Consider the following 24772-nt stretch of genomic DNA (forward strand, 5'->3'; position numbering starts at 1 on the left):
GTAAGTTTTAGTATCAAATTAGGAAAAAGACAGTTAGTTTGGGCGAAAACAAACTTAAAAAGTGAAAAAATATCGGATACATTAACTTTTACGTGGATAAGTAAACTTTAGTCGACGTTTAACTGAAAGGTAACGTCTACAACGTCTCTGTAACGTCGACGACCGTTACTTCTTTACCCTGCTCGTGACTGGTGCTGGCGGAAACGTCATTTACGACACCGACTCTGCTGACTCCACGGTCCAGTGCAATTTTAACGGGGACTGGGTGAGCACCAGTGTCTCCACCGGGGAGGAGAGAGAGAGAAACCGGGGCGAAAGACATAAAGGGAGCATCCATCCGGAGCTCCTCTGTCACCTCCATCAAGCCCACCTGACACAGCTCGAGCAACACCGGAATTACATATCTAGCCTTCAACGTAAAAGCGCACATTTTTTTAAAGGACAAGCTATGTGAGTATCCGAAACTATAAAACGTGAGAAACACATTTTAAACAACAAATGCGTCGTTTATTTAATTCATACTATCTTTAAAAAATGTTCGCTCTCACTTTAAGCATCCGTTTGAGTGTGTAGTTTGAATTGCGGTTTTATTTTGAAAACGCCCGCCGGTAGTTGCGCTTGTATTTACTCGCGCTTCGCTCTCCTCCGTCTCCCAGAGCTCGGTCGGCTCGCAGAGACAGCAGGATGCCAAGGGGAGCACTCCGACACACGGCGTCCTTTTTACCGTCTCCCGGCGTCGTCTCTCGGCCACAGAAACTCTGATGGGCGTTTTTACCTTCCTTTTACCGTCCTCGACGCTTGGATATTTTCGGAAGCCACGAAATGAAGCGAATGAATGTGAGCAACAAGAAGTGTCCTGTTGTTGTGCCTGTCTCCAGCATCACTAGTAGTCAAGTCCCTCTCTCTCTCCCTCTGTGGATGCGGTGATTTTTTTTTTTTAGTTGTCTGTTTTCTGAGGATTTTTGTATGTAGTGTTTTGTAGTGGACTACCCAACTTTGTTGTCCTTTTTTGAGGTTTTCCGTCTCTGAAAACAAAGATTTCAGGATAGACCAACTCCGGAAAACCCAGCGACTTGACATCTGCTCCCGGCGGAATAACCAGTCTTAGCGGTTATTCGCCTTTATACAAGCATCTTCTCTGGGGTGGGAATACGACTGATGCTTGCCTTTTGCTCGCCTATATCCGAGTTTTGTCTCGTCTCGTTTCTGTTTGTCTGTTTGTCCCACAGTGGCATGAAAATTCATGAATGCGTCCAAGGACATGTATACAAATTACGCATGCACCATGACGGTAGTAGGCTGTGCGTAATATCCTCTTATTGTTATTATATCCCTTCCATATGAATGCAACAAACAATCTCATTACTGTGTTTTGGAGAAGATTCGGCATCCTAAGTTGTGTCTGTGTGTGGGCGTTATGGGTATGGCAAGGTGTCCAAAAACATAAATTTTGTGCAAGAAAAAAGGAAACAATTTTTTTTTAAAAAAGTGATGCATTTTGGAATAAAAATGCAACCAGGAATTAAGGAAATGTTACCAAAGTTAGAAACATATTAAAAACCTATTAGCTCCATGTCTTTGCCACAATTAACGTCCCGCGTGTGTGGATGGATCTGCGCGCAAAGCATGCACCGTGCGCCTGCGTGTGCGCCCCTGGCCGCGCTAACTGTGTGTTTGTGTGCTTGTATGCGTGTGTGTGTGTGTGTGTGTGCAGCCACGCTGGAAGTCGCCTCCCATGTGGCCGTCGGGAGTGGGGAGCAGGCAGCCCTGCCCGCGGGAGTCGGCGCTGCGCAAGGCGGCCATCAGCGGCAACATCAACGCCCTGCCGCACCACGTCCCCACCGGCCGCAGCGTCCGGGTTTTCATCTGTGCCAACCCCGACGGTAAGAGTCACAGTGACACCCCCTCCTCCTCCCTCTCATCATGCACACGCTCAACAAGCCTGCAGACGCGTAAATTACAGTTTTCATGCTGTGAGTCATTTTACAATATGGAAATTTTGCATCCACTTTTTTGGGGCTTTTTCGAATGTTTTAGCTGGATTTTCTGCAGTGTGGTTGCATGTATCATAAGATGTCTATTGTGTTGCAAGTTGTTGAGGATCAATCATAGAAAACTACAGCTATCTACCATTAAAGCAGTATAAATACACACAGCTTGAAACCTGGGCAACATGGAAAATGGCAATGAGTAACAAATAAATGGCCCAAAAATGAGCACACACAAAAAGTAATAATTTCAAGAAAATTAACGTTGAATCTGTTTTTTTTAGAAAGAAAAAATACAAACAAAAGTAAAAAAAACAACAACTAAATCCCCAAGAAAAAGTGCTGAAAAATATAATTATTTTGTGACAAAAATTAAAAAATGTAATTATGACAATTCTAAATGTAGTTAACAGGATGTGGCCAAAAAATAGAGAGAAATCTGAAGTTATAAGAAAATTAACAGAAAACAATAAAAAAAGTTAAAAAAAAAAAATTTAGAAAAAAGAAAGAAAGAAAAGAAAAGCTGCTGATAATAAAAAACAAAAATATTTTTTTTTCTGGAACATAATAATAATAATAAATAATACAAAATTATAGCTTTCTGGAAATTTTCTTCTAACCTCCCTTCCTTTTTTACAACTAATTTTCTGAAGGCATCTAAACACAGCACAAGAAAACTGATGTTAATCGAGGTTTCGAAGGGTTAATGCTTCCGGATATACAGTAACAGCCACTTTCTAAGCATGTTATCACGTGATATAGTATTGATTTAGGCCCATTTTGACAGAGAAGGTCCCACAGATTGGTCTGTTTGCTTGTCATTCAGCTCAAACATCCTAATAGAAATGGAAAATACTTAAACGATGTTACATCAGGCCGTGTGACAACTTGACACAAAACAAATTGCACATGATTCCTGCAACACAACGAAACACCAGATTGCTCTTGACACGGAGTGCATGGTGTGAGCAGAGTGCAAGACAGTCGGGTTGTGAGGGAGACACCCAGTTGCAGCTCTGTATTTGAATATGCCCTCTGGGCGAAGGGGTAAAAATAGGCTCTGTAAAACTGGAGTAAACAAGGCAAGGGAAGTAGAGTAGGCTATGAGGGAGAGAGAGAGAGAAGGAGGGCATGCCAGAATTAAAAAGAGAGGTTGCTTTTGTCGATATATCACTGTCATTTGCTCACTGAGCAAATTGCTGCAGACCCAAAAAGAAAGACCCGAGATTATTGCATCTTTATCGACGGTGTAAAGTCTGGAACTGTTCAGCCACCTGTAGCTGGCTCAGTCGTTCAGACCGTCCCGTCACAGCACGAATTTAACGCTCCGATCTCCACGTGGATGGAAAAACGACGAGGGGGCTGCTCCGAGTAGTTGTTTTCACACCATCGGCACAAATGGAAAGACACACATCTCAGCCTGAGCTGTGAAAGGAGCTAATTATGAGCTGCCGTTTCCAGTCAAGCGAGGTGCTGGTATCCAGTGCCATATACTGGTAATGAAGCACATGGAGGCGCACATGCTGTTTTTATTTCAAACACTGGCGCATCTGATCACATTTGCAGTAAGGCAGTCTTTGCTATCTTTTTGGACTCCCAGACAAGCTCACTCCAGTACAGTTTGCTAGTTGTAGCTGTTAACAGACGCCTGTACTCGCAGACTTTTGTGGTGCAGCAGTCTGTTTGTATGCACATGACGAAACGCCATTATTCATTTCTGTGACCTGGCTCTGCCCTCAATCCTGCTGTGCAACCTGTTTCTGCATGTTCACTAGAGGGGGCTGTCCATGCACTTATTTAATAGCATTCACCTCACTGTACATGTGTAATATTGTCATATTAGACATGCAATCAATAGCTCTGATGGATACAATTTTGATGGCATGCAATCACAATAAGCTCCATCCAACCTTTTCATTTAAGTCCCACCATATGCATCCTACTGTAGGTGCAGTGTTATTAGTTTTGGCTCACGGCTGTAAAGCTGTGGCCTTGACATTGAATAAGTAACTCAAAATGTTGTTGAGGAGGAGCAGAAAGCCCATGTTTCCACGCATTTCTCGCCCAAACTAGATATACAGTATAAGCAATTTATGATGAGTGTGAAGGAGAAGCTGAAAGCCGTGTAGCATCGCCACAAGGACACGGAGCAGCCAGCAAGTGGGGAAAAGTAGAGTCTGGAATAGACAATTTTTGGCTGTAAAAGTCCAAATTTGCAAGCCTCTGGTTAGGTGTGGGTATCTTTTACATTACTGGTACCTTAAATTCAGTACCCAACAGTTTCTTTTTTGGTTCTTTACTCGTTCTGTAGTAACAAAATCTAATTTTTGAAAAAGCTGCAGTCCACAATCGATTCTCGTCCACTGCTCTTTTCTAATCACACATAGAGCGACATCTGCTTGCTTGTGTGTGTGTGTCTGTTCGTCTCTCTCGCTTTCTGTTTAGACTCAGCTGACAAATGTGTAGAATAAGTACGTAACTTAAAAAACCCCAGTCAAAATCAGCAGTGATACTTGGCTACTTTGAAAATAAAATAGAAAAGAAAACAGACTTGATAGACCCAATCTATCGGTGCTGCAAAGGTAGTTTTGGGCTGCTTGTTATGCTTCTGCATCCCTGTGAACCCGATGTTCCCACCCAGGTGCTCTCCTAAGTACCGTAATTTGACAACAACTAAGTAACATCAATAAGTACTCTGTAGTACTGACGTAATTCGGTTTGTAACCTTAAAAGTACGGAGTTCAGTGCCCCACCCGACCTCTAGCAAATTATAATGCAACTAGTTCTGCAAGAAGTTGTGTTACAGGGTTTCCCACACATTTATTTGTTTGTGTTGGGCTGCCATGATCAAAACATCTACCACCACATATTAGCTATATTTTTGGAGCTACACCAACAGGATAGCAGAAAGCCAGACGCGGTGAAAGTGAAACTGAATTGTTTAGCGTAATGGGTCTTAAAGTTTGCATTCACTGCCTCTCTAGCAGCTGCTTCTCTCATCCATCAGTGTGATCTGATCAGCTCTGAACAGATCGACAGATCATTTATCCACCCCATGACTCAAACTCCTCAAACTTCTGCTCAGAAAAACAACAGCTCTGGCAGAGTTCTCGCTGCGCTGCGTTCACATATACGCAAAAAGAGAAAGGACATAGAGTGATACAAAGGAAAACACACACACGATAAAAGAAAAATAAACTGGAAGTTTGCTGATATTTTTCAAACACTGAAGATGACTCTGTGCTCTGTACTTGGCAGGACACAACCTTGCACCGGATCGTGGCAAAACCTGTCAGAATTGGGCGATAAAGTGCTCTGCTATTGCCAGTAGCCCATCTTGCCATGCCTGTTTTTTTCCGGTATGTCATGTTCGCCGTTATGGACGTGCCAGAACACAGATTGTTAAACAGAAGAAAGCGACTAAAAGTCTGTCAAATTGTTACATTGGTTACGTCTTTTTTATATCTCTTATTTATTATAAATAAGTAACGATGTTCAAGCGTGGCTTGGACAAAGACAGGCGGTATTATTTTGTAGTGGCGTAACAAAGTATCTTGCCAGCAAAAGCATTCAGAGCTGGAGCCAATAAATACTCGTGACTAAATAGAGTAATTTGTCCAGGAAGTAAATGCTGATTGTAACAAATGTCAGCTTTGGTTTGACAAACTTCCCATAATAACAGTGAACAAAATATGTTTCTCATAACAGTTAAATTTCACTATTTGTGAACTCAGACACTACAAAGGTGGTAATCTCACAATCGTAATGTTAGAACTGCACTTTTATTGTTGTGACTGTGAGACTTTGATGCTTTGATCTGCCAAAAGTTTTATGTGCTCGCTGGTCGAAGTGTTGGCTCTGCTGAATATACTGACCCTAATGCCCTTTAATCAAAAGCCACAGTGCTCTCACACAGCTAGATTCACCCTCAGGGACCTCTGTTGTGTCTGTAAAAGGGGCATGACACTCAATTTTAGCCATAATTTAGAAGCCGTACCTGGTCTTTCTGGGAAGAGAGTGGTCTGAGATGAGAGCACAGCATGCGGTCCACTCCACAATGCAGTGATATAGAGTATTACACAGCGTTGGCCAGAGTGTAAGCCAAACAACTAATTTGAGTGGATTTACATCCTCCTTCCATGATGTTAATGAATCACTCAAGTTCTTGGCTCAGGTGGATGAATCTGTGTGTGTGTGTGTGTGTGTGTGTGTGGCCGCAAGTCGATCAATTAAAAACCTTCCTATCTGTTCTTGCCAGTAGCCAGACGGCAGCAACAAACCAGAGAAAAGCCTAACGTGATTTATTTTTGTGTGTGTGCCGCTCAGTGCATTATGCAGCCCGTCTCCTCTTTCAGTATACGTGTGTGTGTTTGTGTGCGTTCACGGAGATCCATATAAGCGTATCAAGACGACTGCATTACCTTGCTGTATAGTCACCCCAGGGGCTCTGACATCGGTTGTGTGTAATACGCAGAGATTTGTATGCAAGCTATCACTTAAGCTGTTTAAAGTTGATAAAAGCGCGTGGCCGCAGGGACACGATGCATAAAAACATCCACCCTCCAACGCACCATCACCAGGGTGATACTATGTCGCCACGGAGACCACTAATTACATTACACTTCACCCCACAATTATTCCCACTGTTCCCATTCAATCTGTTGAGCTTTTTTTTGTGTGTTTGTAGTTTTTTAGCTCAGATTTCCAGAACTCTTTACTCATGGGCAGATTGACACAATAGTACACAGACTTTTTAGTGGTTTTGACTATTATTATCAAACTATTTCTGTCCCTTTGTAGTTGTTTTGCATCGTGAGCACATTTTGTATCTAATTTTGAGTCTTTTTTTGTTGTTTTATTTCCATTTCTGGGAGTTTTGTCTCTTTAAAGTAATTTTGTGTCTCGTTTTGTAGACATTTTGTATGTTTTAAGTTGTTTTGTGTCTCTTTTTGTCATATTGTTGTTCTATCTCTCTTTGTAGTTGTTTTGTGTCTCTTCGTGGTAATTTTGTGTCTCATGTTTTTTTTGTCTGTCTGTAGTCATTTTGTGTTTTTGTGTTATAATCTTGGGTCTCTTCATAGTCATTTTGTGTCTTTTTGAGGTGTCTCATAGTGGTTCTGTTCTTCCTTTGGCGATGTTTTGTGTGTCTTTGTTGTGGTTTTGTGTCTTTATGTAGTAGTTTTGTCTCATTGTCGTTGTTTTGTCTCTCTTTGCTGTTGTTTTGTGTCTCTTTGTAGCAGCTTTGTGTCTCTGTAGTTTGTATTGTATCTCCGTGGTTATTTTGGGTCTTGACGTCAGTTTATGTCTCTGCGATTGTTTTGCCTGTTTTGTAGTCTCCTTTTGGTCATTTTGTGTCTCTTTGAGGTTGTTTTTTGTCTCTTTGCAGTCATTTTACTGTCTCTTTAAAGTCGTTTAGTGTCTCTGAGGTTATTCTTTGTCTCTGTGTGTTTTTTTGCCTGATTTGTAGTCTTTTTTCTCTCCTGCAGATCCTTTTCATTCCTTTGTAATCATCTAAAGTTCTTTCATCGTCAGCACATTTTAATTTTAGTGAGATTTTACAGGTGAGGGCCTCGGCATGTGCCCTGTAGGCCGGTTCAGTAATCCATCCATATCTTTTACTTTAAGAATATCTCTCCGTCCTTAATCATCTACTTTTTGAAATTGGGTCTGATGAAAGAGAACGAAGGAGAGAGAGGAGGACAGAGGGAGAGGTGACAGGTGGAAATGCTGCGTTCAGGGTGGCTTTAGTTTAATTAATTTTTTTTCAGGGGCCGGTGGTGCCAGATTTTTGGGCGAGCCCGGCGCCGTTATGCGGCATGCGAAGTTTATGACGTGTGGCAGCTTTTTTCTCCCCTTCTTGTGCCGGCCTCCTTGCCTCCGCTCCCCTCCTGAGGGGAGAGAGAACGCTCCCTCTGACTAGTTTGGCAGTGGCCTCTCTCTGAGTTTCCCAGAGCGCTGCGGAGCGATTCAGCACCCCCAGGACACCGTTCTGACAAATTCAGCAGTTGCCCTCACACTCTCGTCCAACTCCCCGGGCGTTTGAGCCATTTCATGGAGCACACTGTAAAAATATCTCATTGGGGAATGATGGCGGTGATAGCCAGCAGCCGGCTAGATACACCTGAATAAAATTACATAGTGATTATCCACTTATAACCAACATAATTAACCTCGAGGAAACTAGTGCGGTCTGTGAGCGGTTTATAACTAATGGGAATTTTATTTTATTGGCACATCAAGTGCTCTGCTGGGGAGAGTTTGGAGGCGAAATGCTGATAATTGAGATAGAAAATGAACAAAATTGTTCCAGTAACTTCAAATAAATGTTACATTCAGTGTCTCCATGGAAGAAATATATATATTTTTTCTCTTTGAACCTGTCACTATTTTTGGCTCATTTTAAAGTACCCTGAAATACCACCTTTGCGAGCATAAAACCCTTTTTCTATTCCTTTCCTTTTTCCAAGAATTTGCAGTTTCAATTTGCGCAATTTGAGGGTTATTGGAAACCTGCCTAATGTGTCTTATCTGTATTCTTTTGTTTTGCATGTCAAAAAAAGCGTTTTTATACCTGTTATTTACATGCATCTTGCCTGGTCAGATCGCAGGTGTACAGCCCCAAAATACAAGTTTAAAAGACGCATTTTGATCCGATCTCTCAAACCACTTACTGAGATGGTCTAAGACACATTCGACCACAGATCTTTTGTGGTGAAAATGCTAATGTGTCCTGATGTTTCTCGGACAAGGACTATGTGATCGGTGCAGGACGTGGTGGTTGTTTTGGTGGCAGTTCGCTAACTCTTTAACTTTTATAACATTTTACAAGTTGAAAGTGCTGCTACCGTGACTATAGCGAGCTGCGAGCAAGAGTTTGGAGGTGATAACTGTGCACAGGGCCCTTTGTGACATAGGTAGTAACAAAATCTGGTCAGCTGGAGATGCACAATAGACACAAGTGCGATTGCTGATGTGTCTCAGCTAGTGCTGGGCCGTTAACGGCGTTAACGTGCTGCGTTAACGCGGGATTCTTATCGCGCGATAAGGAAATTATCGCGCGATAAACTATTCACTAAGTTGGGTCTATACAGTGAGCAAGGCACCAATTTCACTTTGTTGTTTAAGCGCGGATGTATACCTGGTCGAATTACGCGGAGGGGGCGTGAACAAGGCGGAAGCTGGTCTGCCTGAGTGACTGGAGTGATTGGCTCAAGCCGTGTCACAAAGCTGCTGACTGTTAATGGTCTTCTTCATGACCTCTAATGTAGGCCCACAGTTCAGTTAGGGTCATGTTATCAGAGGCTGCGCCCTCTGCTGTTCATTCCAGCTAGCAGGAAAAAGCTTTTTCCACATGGAGACAGAACCTGTGTTCCTTAATGTCTGTGTTTAACAAAATAAAAAAAGTTAAACACCAAAGTAAATCTTATGGAACATTATTTTTCTTTACCAAATATTATAGTAGAACAGCTTTCTCAAGCATTTTGTGATGCATTTTCATCATTTAGATAGATAGATATTATTTTGAATGTCTTTGGCAAAATTCAAATCTATAATTTTAATCTAGATTAATCTAGATTAACTACAGGATTGCAGTGAGATTAATCTAGATTAAAAAAATTAATCCATGCCCAGCACTAGTCTCAGCTTTCTGCTTGTGTTCGACTCACTAAAATGCATCTTAAAATCAAGTGTAAACAGGCTCAGTCTTCCTACATCAAAGCTGTTATGTGTTTTTCTTGCTTCCAGTTATCTTTATTCATGGACTTTCAAACTCTTATTTCCAGATTCCATTGTCAGAACATATTTCATTGTAAAAAAGATGTATCTCCCAAAACTGAGGAGTAGCTACTTTACTTCAGAAACTCACATGAATATTTAACACATCTCCCACACTTTAATTCTCTTTGGAATACAGTACAAATTCTCTTCATTTCTGTAGATCCACCGTATCAAGGACTCTGACAGAAATCAAGTATTGCGTGCAAAGATTTATCATCATAAAAAAGATCAGTTTCCGGGATTAAAAAGTAATACTAAGGATTAGAAAATAAAAATGTGATGATCTGGCGATGAGCTTCCGAAGTGAAGGAGTATAGAGTGGATGTGATAAAGACAGTAAGATCAAATCTCTTGACAAAAACTGCTAAATTTGCATTTAATTACACAACTATATCAAAGTCACTGCCTCATTATGGGGTATGCGTAAGCTTCGATTTAACATCGGTACGTTTTTGTCAGCCTCTTCTACCGTCGTATCAGCCACAAGACAAAAAAGTCATGTTTTATGTGACAATAAACACTTAGATTACGACAGAATTTTGTCTTTTATTTTAATTTTATTTTACTAAGACATATTTCACCTGTGACGCATGCACACGATTAAGTTTACAGTGGCAAGATTTCATACCATAGTCAACTACAGCAACAAATAAAAAAAGATGTTTTTTTCTGCCTTTTTATCTTTACTAATTAATAGTTATCAGCTTTAGACTGAGAAAAAAATAATTGGATTAACTGCCACTCAACCGCCGGCAGCTACCAGCAACTTTTAAAGTGTATTATTTTCTAGTGTGTTACTCAATGCATGTTGTAAATCAATCAACACACCTTAAATGTTGCATTCAACTTGTTTCTATTGACTCTCTTGAATAACATGCTTCAGTATGACTGGCTCTGCAAGCGCTAAAAAAAATATGGTCGCTCGCATGTATTCGGGGCTTGCTTTTCCATAATTGTCCACATAACATGCCTACGTGGCCTTTGATTGGAAATAATGACGGCTGGTGCAGTGGCTGCAATAGAAATAAACCTGCTTATGTTTTGAACATCCATTGCCATGTTTTTGAAAGTTGGAGGAGTCGTGTAACATCACTCAATTAAAACACAGTCGTCTTGCAATTGTGTTTTAATGTAATTTTGAAAATATCACTGAAGATTTTTGCAAATCTATAATGGAAACCCAACTACCATGAGCAACCAGTGTGATGGCTAAAGCAGGCGAGACAACAAAGCCAGACACATGAGCTCAAAGACAACTAGACAAAAGCTAATCAGTATAAAATAAGTGGTATAAATGACCAAAACAGTATCACATCACCCTCAGTGTTTTAATCTGTCAAAATGAGGGAAGGCCTTCAGATTTTAACATCATAGTCAAGAAAAATTCACTCAGTGAAGGAAATTATTCAGTGAACACAACCTCTGGTAGGGACAAATGTCTGCCTGTGTCCCTGATAGACAGTTAAAGGTGCAGATGAGTTTACTGTTTTGATATTTTAAAGAGTTTGTATTTACACCTTGGCATTATTGTCAAACTACAGGAAAAGATTGGATGGAAACTCTCATGTTTGATAAAATCACGTCTGATTGGACCATCTGACTGATCTGTCAGGATGGAAAGAGCTTTGAATCTTAAATCTACAAGATAACATGTGGTGTCCATGGTAACCAAATCTCTGCGATCTTGAGAATCAGTCATCACGGCGGACAATAATTGGGCTGTAAAATGTGTTGTGTGTTCCCGGCATGAATGCGAACATATGACAAAGACCCTAAAAGCCCCATGAGTGGCTTTAAAGGCAGCAGCTGCTGGAGCAGATGTTACCCAGTGAACCTGTTATTCTACCTTTTTATGTCGGGTACACGAGCACTGGTGCTACATGCAATCACTGTTATGGTTATTTCATCATACACAACGAGGTTATGTCACTGTAAATCTTGGTTTTCTCTCGATACTTAACATCCAGAGTGGATGGTGGCACATTAACGTGTGTTGATTTCCTCCACCTGACTCAGTGGTATTCAGATAACCTGTAGGGTCTCCGCCTGCTTGGGAAATGCACGAACATCTGGCCTTTATGGATGGCTGATTTACGCATTTGCCTTCAGCGTCTTCCAGGTCATTCGGTATCGATTTGCTCACTGACTGCGCGTTTGCATCACTGCGGTTCAGGTTCAGATCCGCACATGAGAGAGTTTGTGTGGTACACTGAACAAAGTTTTTAAGCTATACAGCCCAGAAAGAAATGTTCTGCATGTATTTTGGGTCTGTTCTAATGGACTGTATATGTAGTTGTAGATTATTTGAGATGAGAGAGGATAACATGCTGCTTGAACTCAGTCTGCAACAAGCAATTTTTGTTCAAATTAATCAATTCACTGAGTGGCCAAAAAATGCCAAAAAAGTAATGACCAAGGTGATGCTTTCAAACGTTTTGTTTTTTTGTCTGTCCAGCGGTCCAAAACCCCAAAATATTCACATTTAAGAAGCGGGAATGAGAAAGTGGCATTTTTTGTTTGATAATGACTGACACGAGTAATCAAGTATCAAAATTATTGTTTAATAATCTGGCCATTATTGAAATAGTTTCACCAACAACATTCCTGATGCATGAAAATATGCACTGTATAGGGGAAATTTAACTTGTATTGGTTGGGGGCCACTTTTCAGAATGACAGAAGGGCAGGGGCCAGTGTCAATAGACCCATACATGTTTAGGATTTTAAGATTTTTCTAGGATTTAAGGACGTTTCTAGGAAATTAGCACATATCGAGGATTTCAGGACATTTCTTGGATTATAGGATGTTTCCTCGATGTTAGGACAATAGAGGACCTTGGTCGGATTGCTGAGGATTCTCCAGTGGGATCTTTTTTTGATAACCAAGCTCTATTTTGATGTTTTTTATGCACTATGGCACCTTTTGTAGTGCATGGATGTTTCCCAGTTTGAATCACTTTATTTTTATTGTGAATTAAAAATGGTTTGGGGGCCAGATTTGCTGTAATTTGAGTATCACTGCTGTTAACACATGGTTCCCAGCCTTTTTGCCACTTAAATAATTTCTGTATCTACATGTGATCCCGTGTCACAGTTTACATATGATCAGTCCCACCAAAGAGTGAATTTTCTTTCATAACTTCTCAGATTGTTACACGTGAATAACAGATGACAGAACATGTAGAAAGAGCCAACTTTTTCTTTTACAACACTAACAAAAACAAAGCAGCAAAATAATCTAAAGATCCCATCTTGTGACTCCTGACAAGAGTCCCGACCCCCAAGTTTGGGACCAACACTGCACTAGACACTCTGAGCTTTTTTAGTCCAACAAATGAACAAAATACATTCACAAAATGTCAAGAAGGGAAATATTCTGATGCTTATTTTTTCTTATATAAAAGAAAAATATAACTCCACAGCTTCTGAATTCAAGTTTTTCTCTTTCACTCAACTAAGACAAGCTTGTTTGCCTTGTTAAGGGCTGCAGCCAGCAGCTCTCAAAAAGGCAGCAAGTAACCACTTGGGGTAAATGCACACTGTCACTGTACGTCCACTTAAAGTGCTTTTTTTTTTGTCACTGACAGGCTCAGATTGTTATTATAAGTGTCTGACAACATTAAGTATCTACCAGCTGCAACAAGAATATTTTTTTTTTTAAAAAGTTGTTCATATTAGTCACTTTGACACAGAAACATGAAGGAAACAAAAGGGTCCTGGATGAACAATAATGACATTACCCTCTAAGCACCTCAGACACACACACACACACACACACACACACACACACACACACACACACACACACACAGTTAAGCATCCATGTCAATGTGCATGCCAACCGTGTCAAAGCTTTGTTCTATTTGCTGAGACACTTGTCTCGTGGACTTCTCTCTCTCTTTTAATTTAGAGGTGTTGCAGCAGTCGTGAATACAAAGTGGCGGTGGAGTGTCAGTTGGTGGAGGCTGATGAGAGCGGAGTGATTGCTTTGTCAGAGTCTTGCTGATGAGACTTGGAGAGGGCAGCTCTAGAGTGACCGCCGAAGCAAAGTCAGTTTAACCATCGTCTAAGTGTTAGAATGATTTCGGTATAGCTTTTTGGCTTGTTATCCAGAGATACTTGAATACTGAGTAGGGATGAAACGACTTTGAAATTGTGAGCCAATAGCGATATTTATTGATAAATCAGTGTTTTGTAGCAGTTGCCAAGGCAAATATAGGCTGAAAATTTGGCGCATCCCTAGTATTGAGTCAAGATAGATTTTTTTTTTTTTTTGCTGTTAACCCTTTGAGACCTGACTAAATTGGCTTGCTTTCTTTAAAAAATGTGGGAAGAAGGCAGTAAGCAATGTAATAAGAAATGATTCAAAACTTTGTGAGAAATTTGTGAAAAAAAAACAAGAAAATTGCCTGAAATTTACAAAAGGCAGATTTATTAGGAATTTTTTAAACATAAAAAATCAAACCAACTTTCTCACATTTCAAAGGTATAAGTGCTTGTGAAAGGCATCTGTACTCATGAAAAGTGATTTCAGTCTGGGTTTCAAAGTGATAAATTATCAATCAAGCAAAAATGCTAAACAATCCTAAGTTGTAGATTTTCACTTGTATTTTAAGGTTTGGACTGTAAAACATTATAAAGATGTTGGAATCTGGGAAATCTTACCTTATTCACTTTTTTCACCTATTACCGTCAAAGCTATGAATAGAAAAATAAAAAGTACTGTTAGCAGCAGCCTTTACATGGAGTATAAAAGAAGCGGGAACATTAGACTGTATTTCTGAGTTGAATTGACCGCCCATGAGTTCCCGAAAGGACGAGGGAGGAAGAGCGAAAAGAAACCAAACAAAAAAAGAGCGCTGACAGGACATATCTGAAAGCAAAGACAGATTGGTCGGCACTATTGAAATAAACAGATTGGAAAATTGGAGGGAGGGACACACACAGCGAGAGAACGAGGGCGAATGTAACATCCAGTCTTTGTTCCTTTTGCATGTGGGTGTGTGCACAACACACATACGTCAGGCTGCCATAACTCATCATCATCCCACAAAAAAAAAGAGAAAGAGAGAGAGAGAGAGAGAAAGAGCGGGAGAGGCGTTTGCTATCAGCACAATACAAACACCAACAGTTAAGTCTGTCAGGTCACATCGAGACGCAGCACCACACTTCCTAAATATCTAAATTCCATAAACGCTGCTGTTTTTGCACCTGTTAGATATTCTAGATTTACGTTAACGTGTCTCTGATGGAATTAGATGATGAGCTCCACTGACGCCGCAACTGCCATTTATTTCATTTGCATACGATTACAGCCGTTTGGTTCTGATTTGACATTTTGCTCGGGTAGCCGTGGGTGGATATATATGTACGGTCACGGCCCGGAGCCTTGCTAAAGATAGACAAGAGAAAGATTCGTCAGACTAAATTTGCGGGCTCATCTGCTCACGCTGCATGTGACACGTTTAGCGGCTAAGGGGATGTTTGTGCGCCGCTGTCCGCCGTTTGTGTTTGCAAGTCTTGGTCACACAGGGGGCCTCTCTGTCGGGCATGTTCTGTTTTTAACTACGCGTCCACACCCTTCTGAGAAAGAGGGGGGAAGAGACTGGGCCTGTCCAAATACATTACAGTAACCATTTGGAAGACAGTGGAGAAGAGAGGACAGGAGGGGAGAAAGTGGGACACAACAACAAGCCGTGGGCACTCACTCTGTCACACTCCGACTGTCCAATATGATCACTGCCTTCGTAATGCTGCATAATCCCACATTCTTCAACAGTGTGTGTGTGTGTGTGTGTGTGTGTGTCAGAGGTTGCTTTTCCAGGTAATCATGGTTTTTATGGGCTTAAAAAAAGGGTGCTGCAGATTATCAGATTCTATACGTGCACACTGATGTGGTGCTGACGTTCACATCTGCATGAGGTCGAATGATTCGTTGATGAATATTTTAGTACATCTACAGAATTGTTTCAGTCGTGTTTGACTGACATTTGCTGGCTGCAGCTGCTTATATATATCAATTTTCTGATTTTTTAAACAAATTAAGCAATTTGAAGACATAACCTTGAATCTCAGAAAATGTCCTTAGGCGTATTTCACTATTTTCTGATGTTTTATAGACAAAAATCCAAACATTTTAATAATCAGCGGTTGAATCTATAATGAAAATAATGAGTCAAAATCGGTTAATGTTCTGTTGAATCTGATTTTCAAGCTGTAAAAATGCAGTTGCCGAATGACTCATTATTGACCTGGTGTCCCAATCATCTAGTTAGAATTAGAGCTGTGACAATAACTGCATGAGTATAATACCGCGGTCATGTGATGGCTACTGCATGGTTAAGCCCCTTACACTCATCACTGCATTTTTTTTCATCTTTTTTGGCTGGTGTGATGTGAAATATAAGAAAACACAATATAAATGTGTTTTTGTTATCATAAAGTCTTTATTTTATGTTAAGCAATGGTGAAATGGTAGTTTATGAGATACGTGTACTACTATTACTACTACTACTACTACCACTACTAATACTACTACTACGTGTAGTAGGTAGAAGAGCTGGTTATGGAGGAGGATGTTGGTAAACTCTTTGATGTATTCCAGTGGCTTTTTGGTTAACTGGTGCTGATGATGGACAGAAAGTGAGTTGACACAAAATGCTGAATCATTTCTTTAATTAGCTTGTAAATGATGTATATAAGGCTTTTTACTGCTTCTGCTCCTGCTTGAGTGTTTAAAGTCTGCTTGTCTCTTTTGCTTGCAGACACAGAAGCGGAGAGGAACGCACTAAAAGAGCACGTCTACCCCAAACTACGAGACTTCTGCAGGGAGAACTATGGGATTGAATTCCAGGTAACTGGCTGCACTTTTCTACCTACATTTTTATTTTTTAATTTTTTTGTCATACCTCCCTCCAGCTGAAGGGACCTGTAACTTCCAGAGGTTTCCAGTACTGACTATTAAGTGCCTCCAAATCTACACCGTGGCTTACACAGTGCCTAGAGGGACCCCAGGGCGACACGCAGAGGTCCCTGTCCCTTTAAGCGGACAGAAGGCCAGCAGAGATAAGGCCTCCATCAGTTTAGGCTGGCACATATCTGACTGTGGATAAGGCAGCGTGATGCGAGGGCCTTCCCTTTGTTGTTGCCGGAGAATTGCAGCGTTCTCCCCGCGGTGTCCACTGATCACCATCATTTGCATTGCAAATCAGCATCAGTGTACACGGAGAGATTGCTATCAGCGGTTTGTTTGTTTAACAAATCCAGGAGAGCCCTCGAGTCAGGGGGAGATTTCTGCCCGAGATTGTTCCTGGAAGGATTGCAGGAGATTTGTTTCCGATGAGAAAAACCTGCGACCCCTGAATTGTTTGGTAAAGCTGCAGTCAGCGGGGTGTTGGCGGCTAATTCTCATTTCACGCGAAAAAATGTTTGGATTATAAACAGCTGTGAGCACACGCCATCTGAAGGTGTTAAAACAAGCCTTAATACAATGGTGTTTGAATACCTTCTTATAAATGCACAGGGCTCATCCGCTTATTTACAGAGCTCCGATTTTAGTGATGATAGACGCTGGTTATTACACAACCCTGTTTTTAAATAACTGTTAATTTAAATATGCTTCAAAGAAAGCAAAACTACACATATTTACTGTAGACTTATCATCAATTGTGAGTTATTGTTACTAAACTGAATCAAAGTTTGTCCATCACAAAGCAATGATGATTTGTGTTTGAAGCTTGCTCACAAGTGAAAACACACTCACAGTCTGGCTCCACGGGAAACAGCAAAGTGCGAACATGTTCATGTGTTTGAGTACATACTCCAAATGGCATCGGATAAAATCGTTTCTTGAATATTTGTCCGTGGGCTGAGGGTTCTTATAGTGTCGGCCTGATTGGAGGACTCTGAGCGAGTTGTGAAGGAGGCGTGAAGTTTGATTAGGGTTGTTTTATTCCTAAAAGGTTAAATAAAGAAATCCATAAATATTAATTTGCTTGATGGGCGCAAGTTGAATGTTCCCTGTACGACTCTGGATTGTATTTGATTTGGATGCAGTAGCAGATTGTAATTTTGGGGCATTTTAACAGGGACTGGGGGGATTAAATTGCTTTTTCTATGGTGCAAGAGGAACTGCTTTGTCACGTTAGAATTTTAATAATTTTTGTGCCATAATATCTCGTCACTGTATCTGTTTCACTCTCTTTTTTGAAGACACCAAGGCTGGGACGATATCATGATACTTGGGTACCGATTCAATACGAATTGTGATTTTTGTTTGCTAATCTCTATTGAAATGGTTTTGCGAAGAGTAAAGCCAGTCCCTGAATGGAAGAGCTCATTTACCAGTCAGCCTGAAGAGCCCACAGAGAACCACTAACGGCACGCATGTTGTCTGCCACCTACAGCCTGCTGCACCAGTTAACCGCAGGGAACAATTCTTTAAGGTCAAAAGGTCACGCACACAGAAACTAGACAAACATGGCGGACGCTCTCAGATGTCTGTGTGTGACAGAGGAGTGCAAGATAATGCAAGAGGAGCCAGGCGGAGATGTTTTGGCTCGGCTATCTGTGGCCACGTGTCTGTCTGGTGATTCAGCTCGCTGTGACGAAGCGTGAGCTGAAATGATTATGCAGAAGGCCTGGGAGTTTATACTATGACTCACTTACTCCCTCCTTCGCCTCCTCCTCCTCTAGCCGAGCCCCCAACTCCTCATCCTCACCCACGCAAAGTGAGAACTGGCACCTTGGCAAAAACCGCCGTTTACTGGAGCTTGATAATGATTCGCACAAGTGTGTGTGAGTTAAAATTTTGGATATGAATCATTTAGGGTGTGAAACTGTATACGTCCTCTACATAAATCCAAATATTCAAGTACCACTCAAGTTGTATTCTTTTTTCTTTGCTTTGATTTGTAATTTATGTGCGATCCCGCCTCTTTCACACACACGCGTCTATCTCTCTCACACACACACACACATCCGCTGGCACACACTGACACACATATGCCAAGCTGATGAAACCCGATTCTCCCCGCTCCCTCGTCACTTGACTCAGTTTCCATCCAGAACGTTCCCTTAAGAGGATGGAGAGGGATCGCAGGAGATGGAGAGAGGGATAGAGGGGAGGATGAGGGTGCCCAGATCCAGCCCAGGGGCCGAGGGCCGAGGGCCGAGGGCCGAGGGCCACGTCCTCATTCAGTCAGTGCAGAGCAGCAGCGGCGCCGGGATCATCTCTATCCCCATGTTTCCTGCTCTTCCTCTCTTTCGTCACTCATTCGTATGCTCTTTTTTTTTTAAATAACATCAAACAGACAGAAAGATACAAAGAGGCTCAGATAAGTTTTTGGTGCATCTGTAACCAAACAAGATTACTGTTTTTGTTTCTAACATTTGGCCTACTTAATTACAGTTTCAGCTAGTTTTGTTTGAACGTTTTGTCCCTGAAATGTTTAGACTAATAAAGCGTGTGATTTATTTGTTGGGCGACTCGAGCTCAGTCGGTCACTCTCAGAACACGAGTGTGATTTTGGATGGAGCCAGAGGGTCCGTATCATATTTAATTGAATCAGGTTTGGTCGTGTTGCGTTGACACTTATTTTGGGTCTAACACCTGAATGGAGGGGATGGTGAGACGCGTGCTGCATTGTAATTGTCTCAGGAGAAAAGTGTGTTTTTGATGCGAGGCAGAGAGTGTGAACCGTGTGCAGCTTTGCAGGGTAAAGTGACACAAATTAGGGCTTCTTTTTTGACCACGGTTGCTTGTTAATTGGTGGCACGTCGTGCTGCTGCCAGTTTTTTTGGGTCGACCATATTTTGGAATGGGTCTAATTATCCTCAAGTTTATTCAGATTGGGTCAGGTCTTTGAATATTCATTTATTTATTTATTTATTATCTGGTTTTGGTAGATCATTTTTATGCCTCCACACTTGTGACAGCTTTGGCTGAAGGCATTATGTTTTTGGCTTTCCATCTGTCCACAAATCCGTCTTATTTAAAAAAAACCTTGAGAAAATTTGCTCAAATTTAGCACAAACGTCTTGGACTCAAGGATAAACTGAATATAATTTGGTGGTCAAAGGTCATTGGGACTTCACAAAACATGTTTTTGACTGATGAAGCCTCATTCGAAAAACTCCAAACTTTATATGTAAAACAATTGTTACAGCCCTATTTTTTTTTATGAGAAGCACAATAAACCATCTGGAGCAAAATTACACAAAAAGGTGTTAAGAGGACATATTTCATCTCTTTCTATATTGTATTATTGGAAAGTCTAACTATAGATTATTGTTGTGCTTCCAGACGTTTCTAAGATGAAAACATCAGAAAGAGAAACGGTTCAAAGCATGACGCACTCATCCGTTCTCCATCTGTTTACCTGGCTGTCTTTCTCTCTCATTTTGTGTCTCATTCTTCCTCTGTTTCTGTTTCTTTCGCTCGCTGGCAGCCGGCCATCGTCCTCATTCGCCGTCCTGCTCTGAGACTGTTGTTTTCTCCACTCGGCCTCCACAGAAACACATCGACATGCCAGCGGCCTCCACTGCAGTGATGCTGACAATCAGCAGAGATAATCAAAAATCAAATACGAAATGCCTCTAAGGTTTCAGTTACACTGTATTTGTAAAACCCACGGGGACTATTCGTTCTTATTACTGTCACCGTGACGATTATATTTTCACCCCTGTCAGTTTATTGTAGTCAGCAGGATATCTCTGGAAATATGAACATATTTCTGTGACATGTGATGGACAGATACGCCTGGAAAAAACTATTTTTTATTCATAACTATAAAAACAAAAACTTAATGTTGATGAGAGAGTGTGAAATCTTTAAGTGCAATTATAAAATGCAGAATAGTTCACATTCATTTCAAATGCTATAGATTAACTGCAACACTCATACACCCACACCTCTCGCCCCTGAGCGGCCTCACTTCGGCCTCGTTTATCCGGCGGCCAGACTGGCTGAGACACACTTTGTTGATCCACGCTGAACTCAGAAAAGAGGGATGTTTCCCAAATGATGCACTGCAGGCGATGTGATTAAAAAAGTGAACGGACTGAGAGCAATTGGTGCCGGCTGCTGTCGTCTTTTTCGAGATCTGTCTCGGTCTCGACACAACTTTCTGGAAGTCTCCTCTCGGAGGCAACTTCATTTTTATATCCTGTCTCGACTTCTCGAGATTTTATTTAAAGGCCAGTCAAGATAACAACTGCAGATGTCACTGAACTTCCTTTGCGAAAAAGTAATGTTGAAAAAAGATGGTTAAGTTGACTTTCTAGGTTTTTTTGTGTGTCCCTTTTTATGATTCTGTATATTCTCTTAGTTTGGACAGTTTTGGAGGTCCGCGAACGCAGCACTGGCTGAACGATTCATGCCGATCAAAGCGATCACATGGGTGGTTTAGTTTTAAGGAGCACCTACAAAGGCGAGTGAAAGCAAAGTTATAGACTGGACCGTGGGTTGCACAGTATCCATGGAAACGCAGTTTAAGGTTGGAGAAAAAATGGACAATACGAACATGGAAGTGCTGTTGTTCTTAGAAAAGTGCTCTATTAAATTAACCCAACTGTGTATGTATATATTCCAGCCCCAAAATTAGAAAATTGTTTTATCACTGTCGGCTGTCACAGGTAAATAATTTTGCACATTAGGGACCTGGACCAGCATCCCAATATACTTGACCCCAAAGTCCAGTTTGTTTGACCATGAACATGGACATGGAGTGGACTGCTGTTCAGCGCGACTACGAAGAGTTTTTAACCGCTTGTGAAACAGTTTCAGTTTAATACTGATGCCTTCATATCAGTCCACCGCGAACAGATCCAGACTCAGCTCTAACGCCGCCTTCGCCTGGCCCTCTAAGCTCCAGTGGGAGGCGGAGAGCTCTGCATACAATAGCAGTGGCTACTCCTCCAGCCAAGAGCAGAGCTTCGCCTCACTGCTCTGCTGGTCCCTACGGGGCAGCACTGTCTGTCTGCATCGCACTTTTGTACTTTGTAGCACAATAAAAATGTAACATAGATTGGAGGAGAGCGGAGACGTGGGGTCAATCTGACAAGGGCAAAGTTCAAATCAATTGTACATTGTATGAAAATTGTCAATTTCTTGGTCTCAATACACTCTGGCCTTTGTCATTATTTGATCTCCATGTAGGTGGTCCTGACTGCATTATATGGTGTCGGCAGACTGTTTACACGACAGTTAACTCGTGTATGAAGTCAAGTTTGTGCTTGTTTAAAATGAAAAAAAAAGCAATTTCTACACTGATGGTAAAAACATATTTCATTTGTGCTTAAAGTTTTGGCAACTGTAGGAATTACCACACTGATTAAGCCAAAGGGCAGCTGAGAGAAGAGAATATGTAGAAAAAAGCTGTGTTGACACTTTGTCTCCACTCATAATAATACTCTGGTTCCCATGAATTTTAAGAGAAAATTTTAATCAAGTCTGGCAGGTATTCTGACAGCACAATCAAAGTAAAAAGATTCAGTGTCCCACAGGCAGGATTAGCTGCAGAGAAATGTGAACAATTTAATTTTTTGTCTTTTCTTGAACGTTCTGTACATTATTATGTTTCTTGAAGACGAGTGTGCTGGTGGTGCACTCCTGAAAAGAAGTTTTAAGAATGTAAGACCACGTTGATTTATACTCTATCTTGTCGGTGTGCAGCAGCTGGCAGACAAAACTGAATGATCCGCTTACTCCTCCGCAAAACATCTGCATTGGTCAACAGTGATGTGATTCGTTTTTTTTCTCACGGGTTTACTTATTTGTTTGTTCCGAGCTGCGTCTGCTCCCATTTAACTCTCAAGCACCTCCATCTGGATGCCGTCAAACAAATCTCAAATCACATTAAGTATGCTGGTCCCAAAGCCTCTAAAAACACCAAATTGGCTTTCATTTAAAGATGAACTATTATCCTTTTCCTTCTTTTCAGTTTTATATACAATGTGTCAATGTTTGATTCATGCTAACATCAGAGAAACACGTAATCCTGGTTGCCCATGTTGCTTGTTTCTTGAGGATTTTGGATAATACTCAACTGCAATGCAGAGAAAAAGAGGCCCAATTAGAGCAAACTAGGCTTTTTTGGGAGGGGGCCTTAAAGAGACAGGCGCTAAAACAGAGCGTTTCAGACAAAGGGTGAATCGTTGTTCCAGCACAAACAGTATGAAGAAAATAACTTTTTTTTTACCATTAAAGCACAAAACACGCACAAACAACAAGTACAAACCCTAAAAATGAGCATAATAGGTTCCCTTTAAGCTGTAGAGTTACTCTCAAGTCTCCCCTACCATTAAAAATCTCTGCTCGCTCCTCATTATAGCCACCACAAGTCATGTGATCTCAATACCTCATGTCTTTGACCGGCTCTTAACCTTAACGTGCTACGGTTGAGCTGCAGCGTCAGACACACTGTGTGGTAATTACCCCCAGTTTGTCAGAGCTTGACAGATTTCCTCGAAGGCATGAATCTAAAATTTCCTCTCATTATTGACAACCTAGATCAACTCTTATTAGACTAGGAAGTGAAATTTGATCTCTTATCATAGCAAGCAGAAAATTTAAATAAGTAAGTAAAACGTAGCATGAAGAGCTCTAACATTTAAGTCTAAATCCCTGCTTAGCATCTCTTCATGTGATGCGTCTTTGCCTAGTTTCTCAGTTTTATGTATTTCATATCGCTGCAGAAATGTCAAATTTGGCAAAGGATTTGCTGCTAAACCCTACACTTTCCTCAAGCACTAAGAAAGCTGTATTCATCAAACATTCTTGGAGATTCACTACATGTTTCCTGATAAAATTGCCCGCAGTAGAGAGCTTAAGATATATTTATGTTGGCACCGGATCTATTTTTACTGTTGTCTTTGCGCCTGGGAGTCTGTCTGTTGGTGGTGTTTTTCCGCCTTTCCCCGCCTGATTTCATGCCCTTTCTTCCTGGGCATCTTGGGCATAATCCCAAAGTCTAATAGTCTAACATTCAATAAATAAAAAAAAGGCTTCTCCTGCACTTGACCCGCCTCGGGCAAATGCCTTCCAAGGGCATAAGAAAGCTGCTTAGCAGAAGCTGCTTCGACTCTTACGTAAGCAACGGCACCCCCCTACCGGAGTTTAATGGGAGAAAGAAAGGGAAGGAAGCAATCAGAGAGACGAGCAGCAAAGATGAAGGAGAAGTTGGCAGTTGGAGTGTGTTGGATATATGTTGCAGCAACTATAGAATAGTGTGTTAGATATGTGTTGCAGGTGTGTTTGATGTTGCAGCAACTACAGAAGGATGTATTGTCAATAAGTTACCATTGCTGCAAGTTGCCACAACTAAAGAGGGGTTTGTTTGATATATGTTGCGGCAACTAGAGAACGGTGTGTTGAATATAAGTTGCAGCAACTGGAGAAGGGTATTTCTGATACAAGTTGGAGCAATTATAGATAGCTACATTGGACATATGTTGCAGGTACTTTGGATATTCTGTATATTGCAGCAACTACAGTCGGGTGCATTGCATATGTGTTGCAGAAAACTAAAGAAGGATGTGTTGGATGTATGTTGCAGGCACCTTGGATATATGTGGAAGCAACTATAGAAGGGTCCGATGGTTGCATGTTGCAGCAACCAGAGAAAGGAATATTTAATATATAATGCAGGTTGCAGGTGCACTAGGTATATGTTGCAGCAACAAGAGATGGGCACATTAGATATATGTTGGGAGTGACTAGAGATGGTTACACTGGACATAAGTAATTGCAACTAAAGAAGGGTGTATTAGATAGATGTTGCAGGGGGCACTGAATAAATCTTTTAGGTGTATTAGATTTGTGTTGCAGCAACTAAAGTAGAGTGCATTGGTTATACGTTGCAGCATAGAGAAGGGTGTGTTGAATATATGTTGCAGATGGGTTGGACAGATGTTGCAGCAACTAAAGTAGGGTGCATTGGATATATATTACAAAAACCAGAGAAGGGTTTGAATATATGCTGCTGATGCATTGTATAGATGTTGCA

General features: G+C 41.1%; 1 protein-coding gene across 2 annotated transcripts in view; it reads left to right on the forward strand.

Moving 5' to 3' along the window:
* The first annotated feature begins 673 nt into the window (after window positions 1–673).
* Window positions 674–24772, forward strand: part of nwd2 (NACHT and WD repeat domain containing 2) — a 66208-nt gene continuing 42109 nt past the window's right edge. Inside the window, exons 1-3 of one of the 2 annotated variants that reach the window (XM_042512602.2) lie at window positions 674–837; window positions 1715–1883; window positions 16532–16620. In XM_042512602.2, coding sequence (XP_042368536.2) covers window positions 823–837; window positions 1715–1883; window positions 16532–16620 — 273 coding nt within the window. In that variant the 5' untranslated portion in view covers window positions 674–822. Of the gene's footprint in view, window positions 1144–1714; window positions 1884–16531; window positions 16621–24772 lie in introns of both variants that reach the window. The other variant, XM_088073809.1, reaches the window with a different exon arrangement.

Source organism: Plectropomus leopardus, chromosome 23 (genome assembly GCF_026936395.1).
Source record: "Plectropomus leopardus strain MGB_pleo_1.0 chromosome 23, ASM2693639v1, whole genome shotgun sequence".
Lineage (NCBI taxonomy): Eukaryota > Metazoa > Chordata > Actinopteri > Perciformes > Serranidae > Plectropomus > Plectropomus leopardus.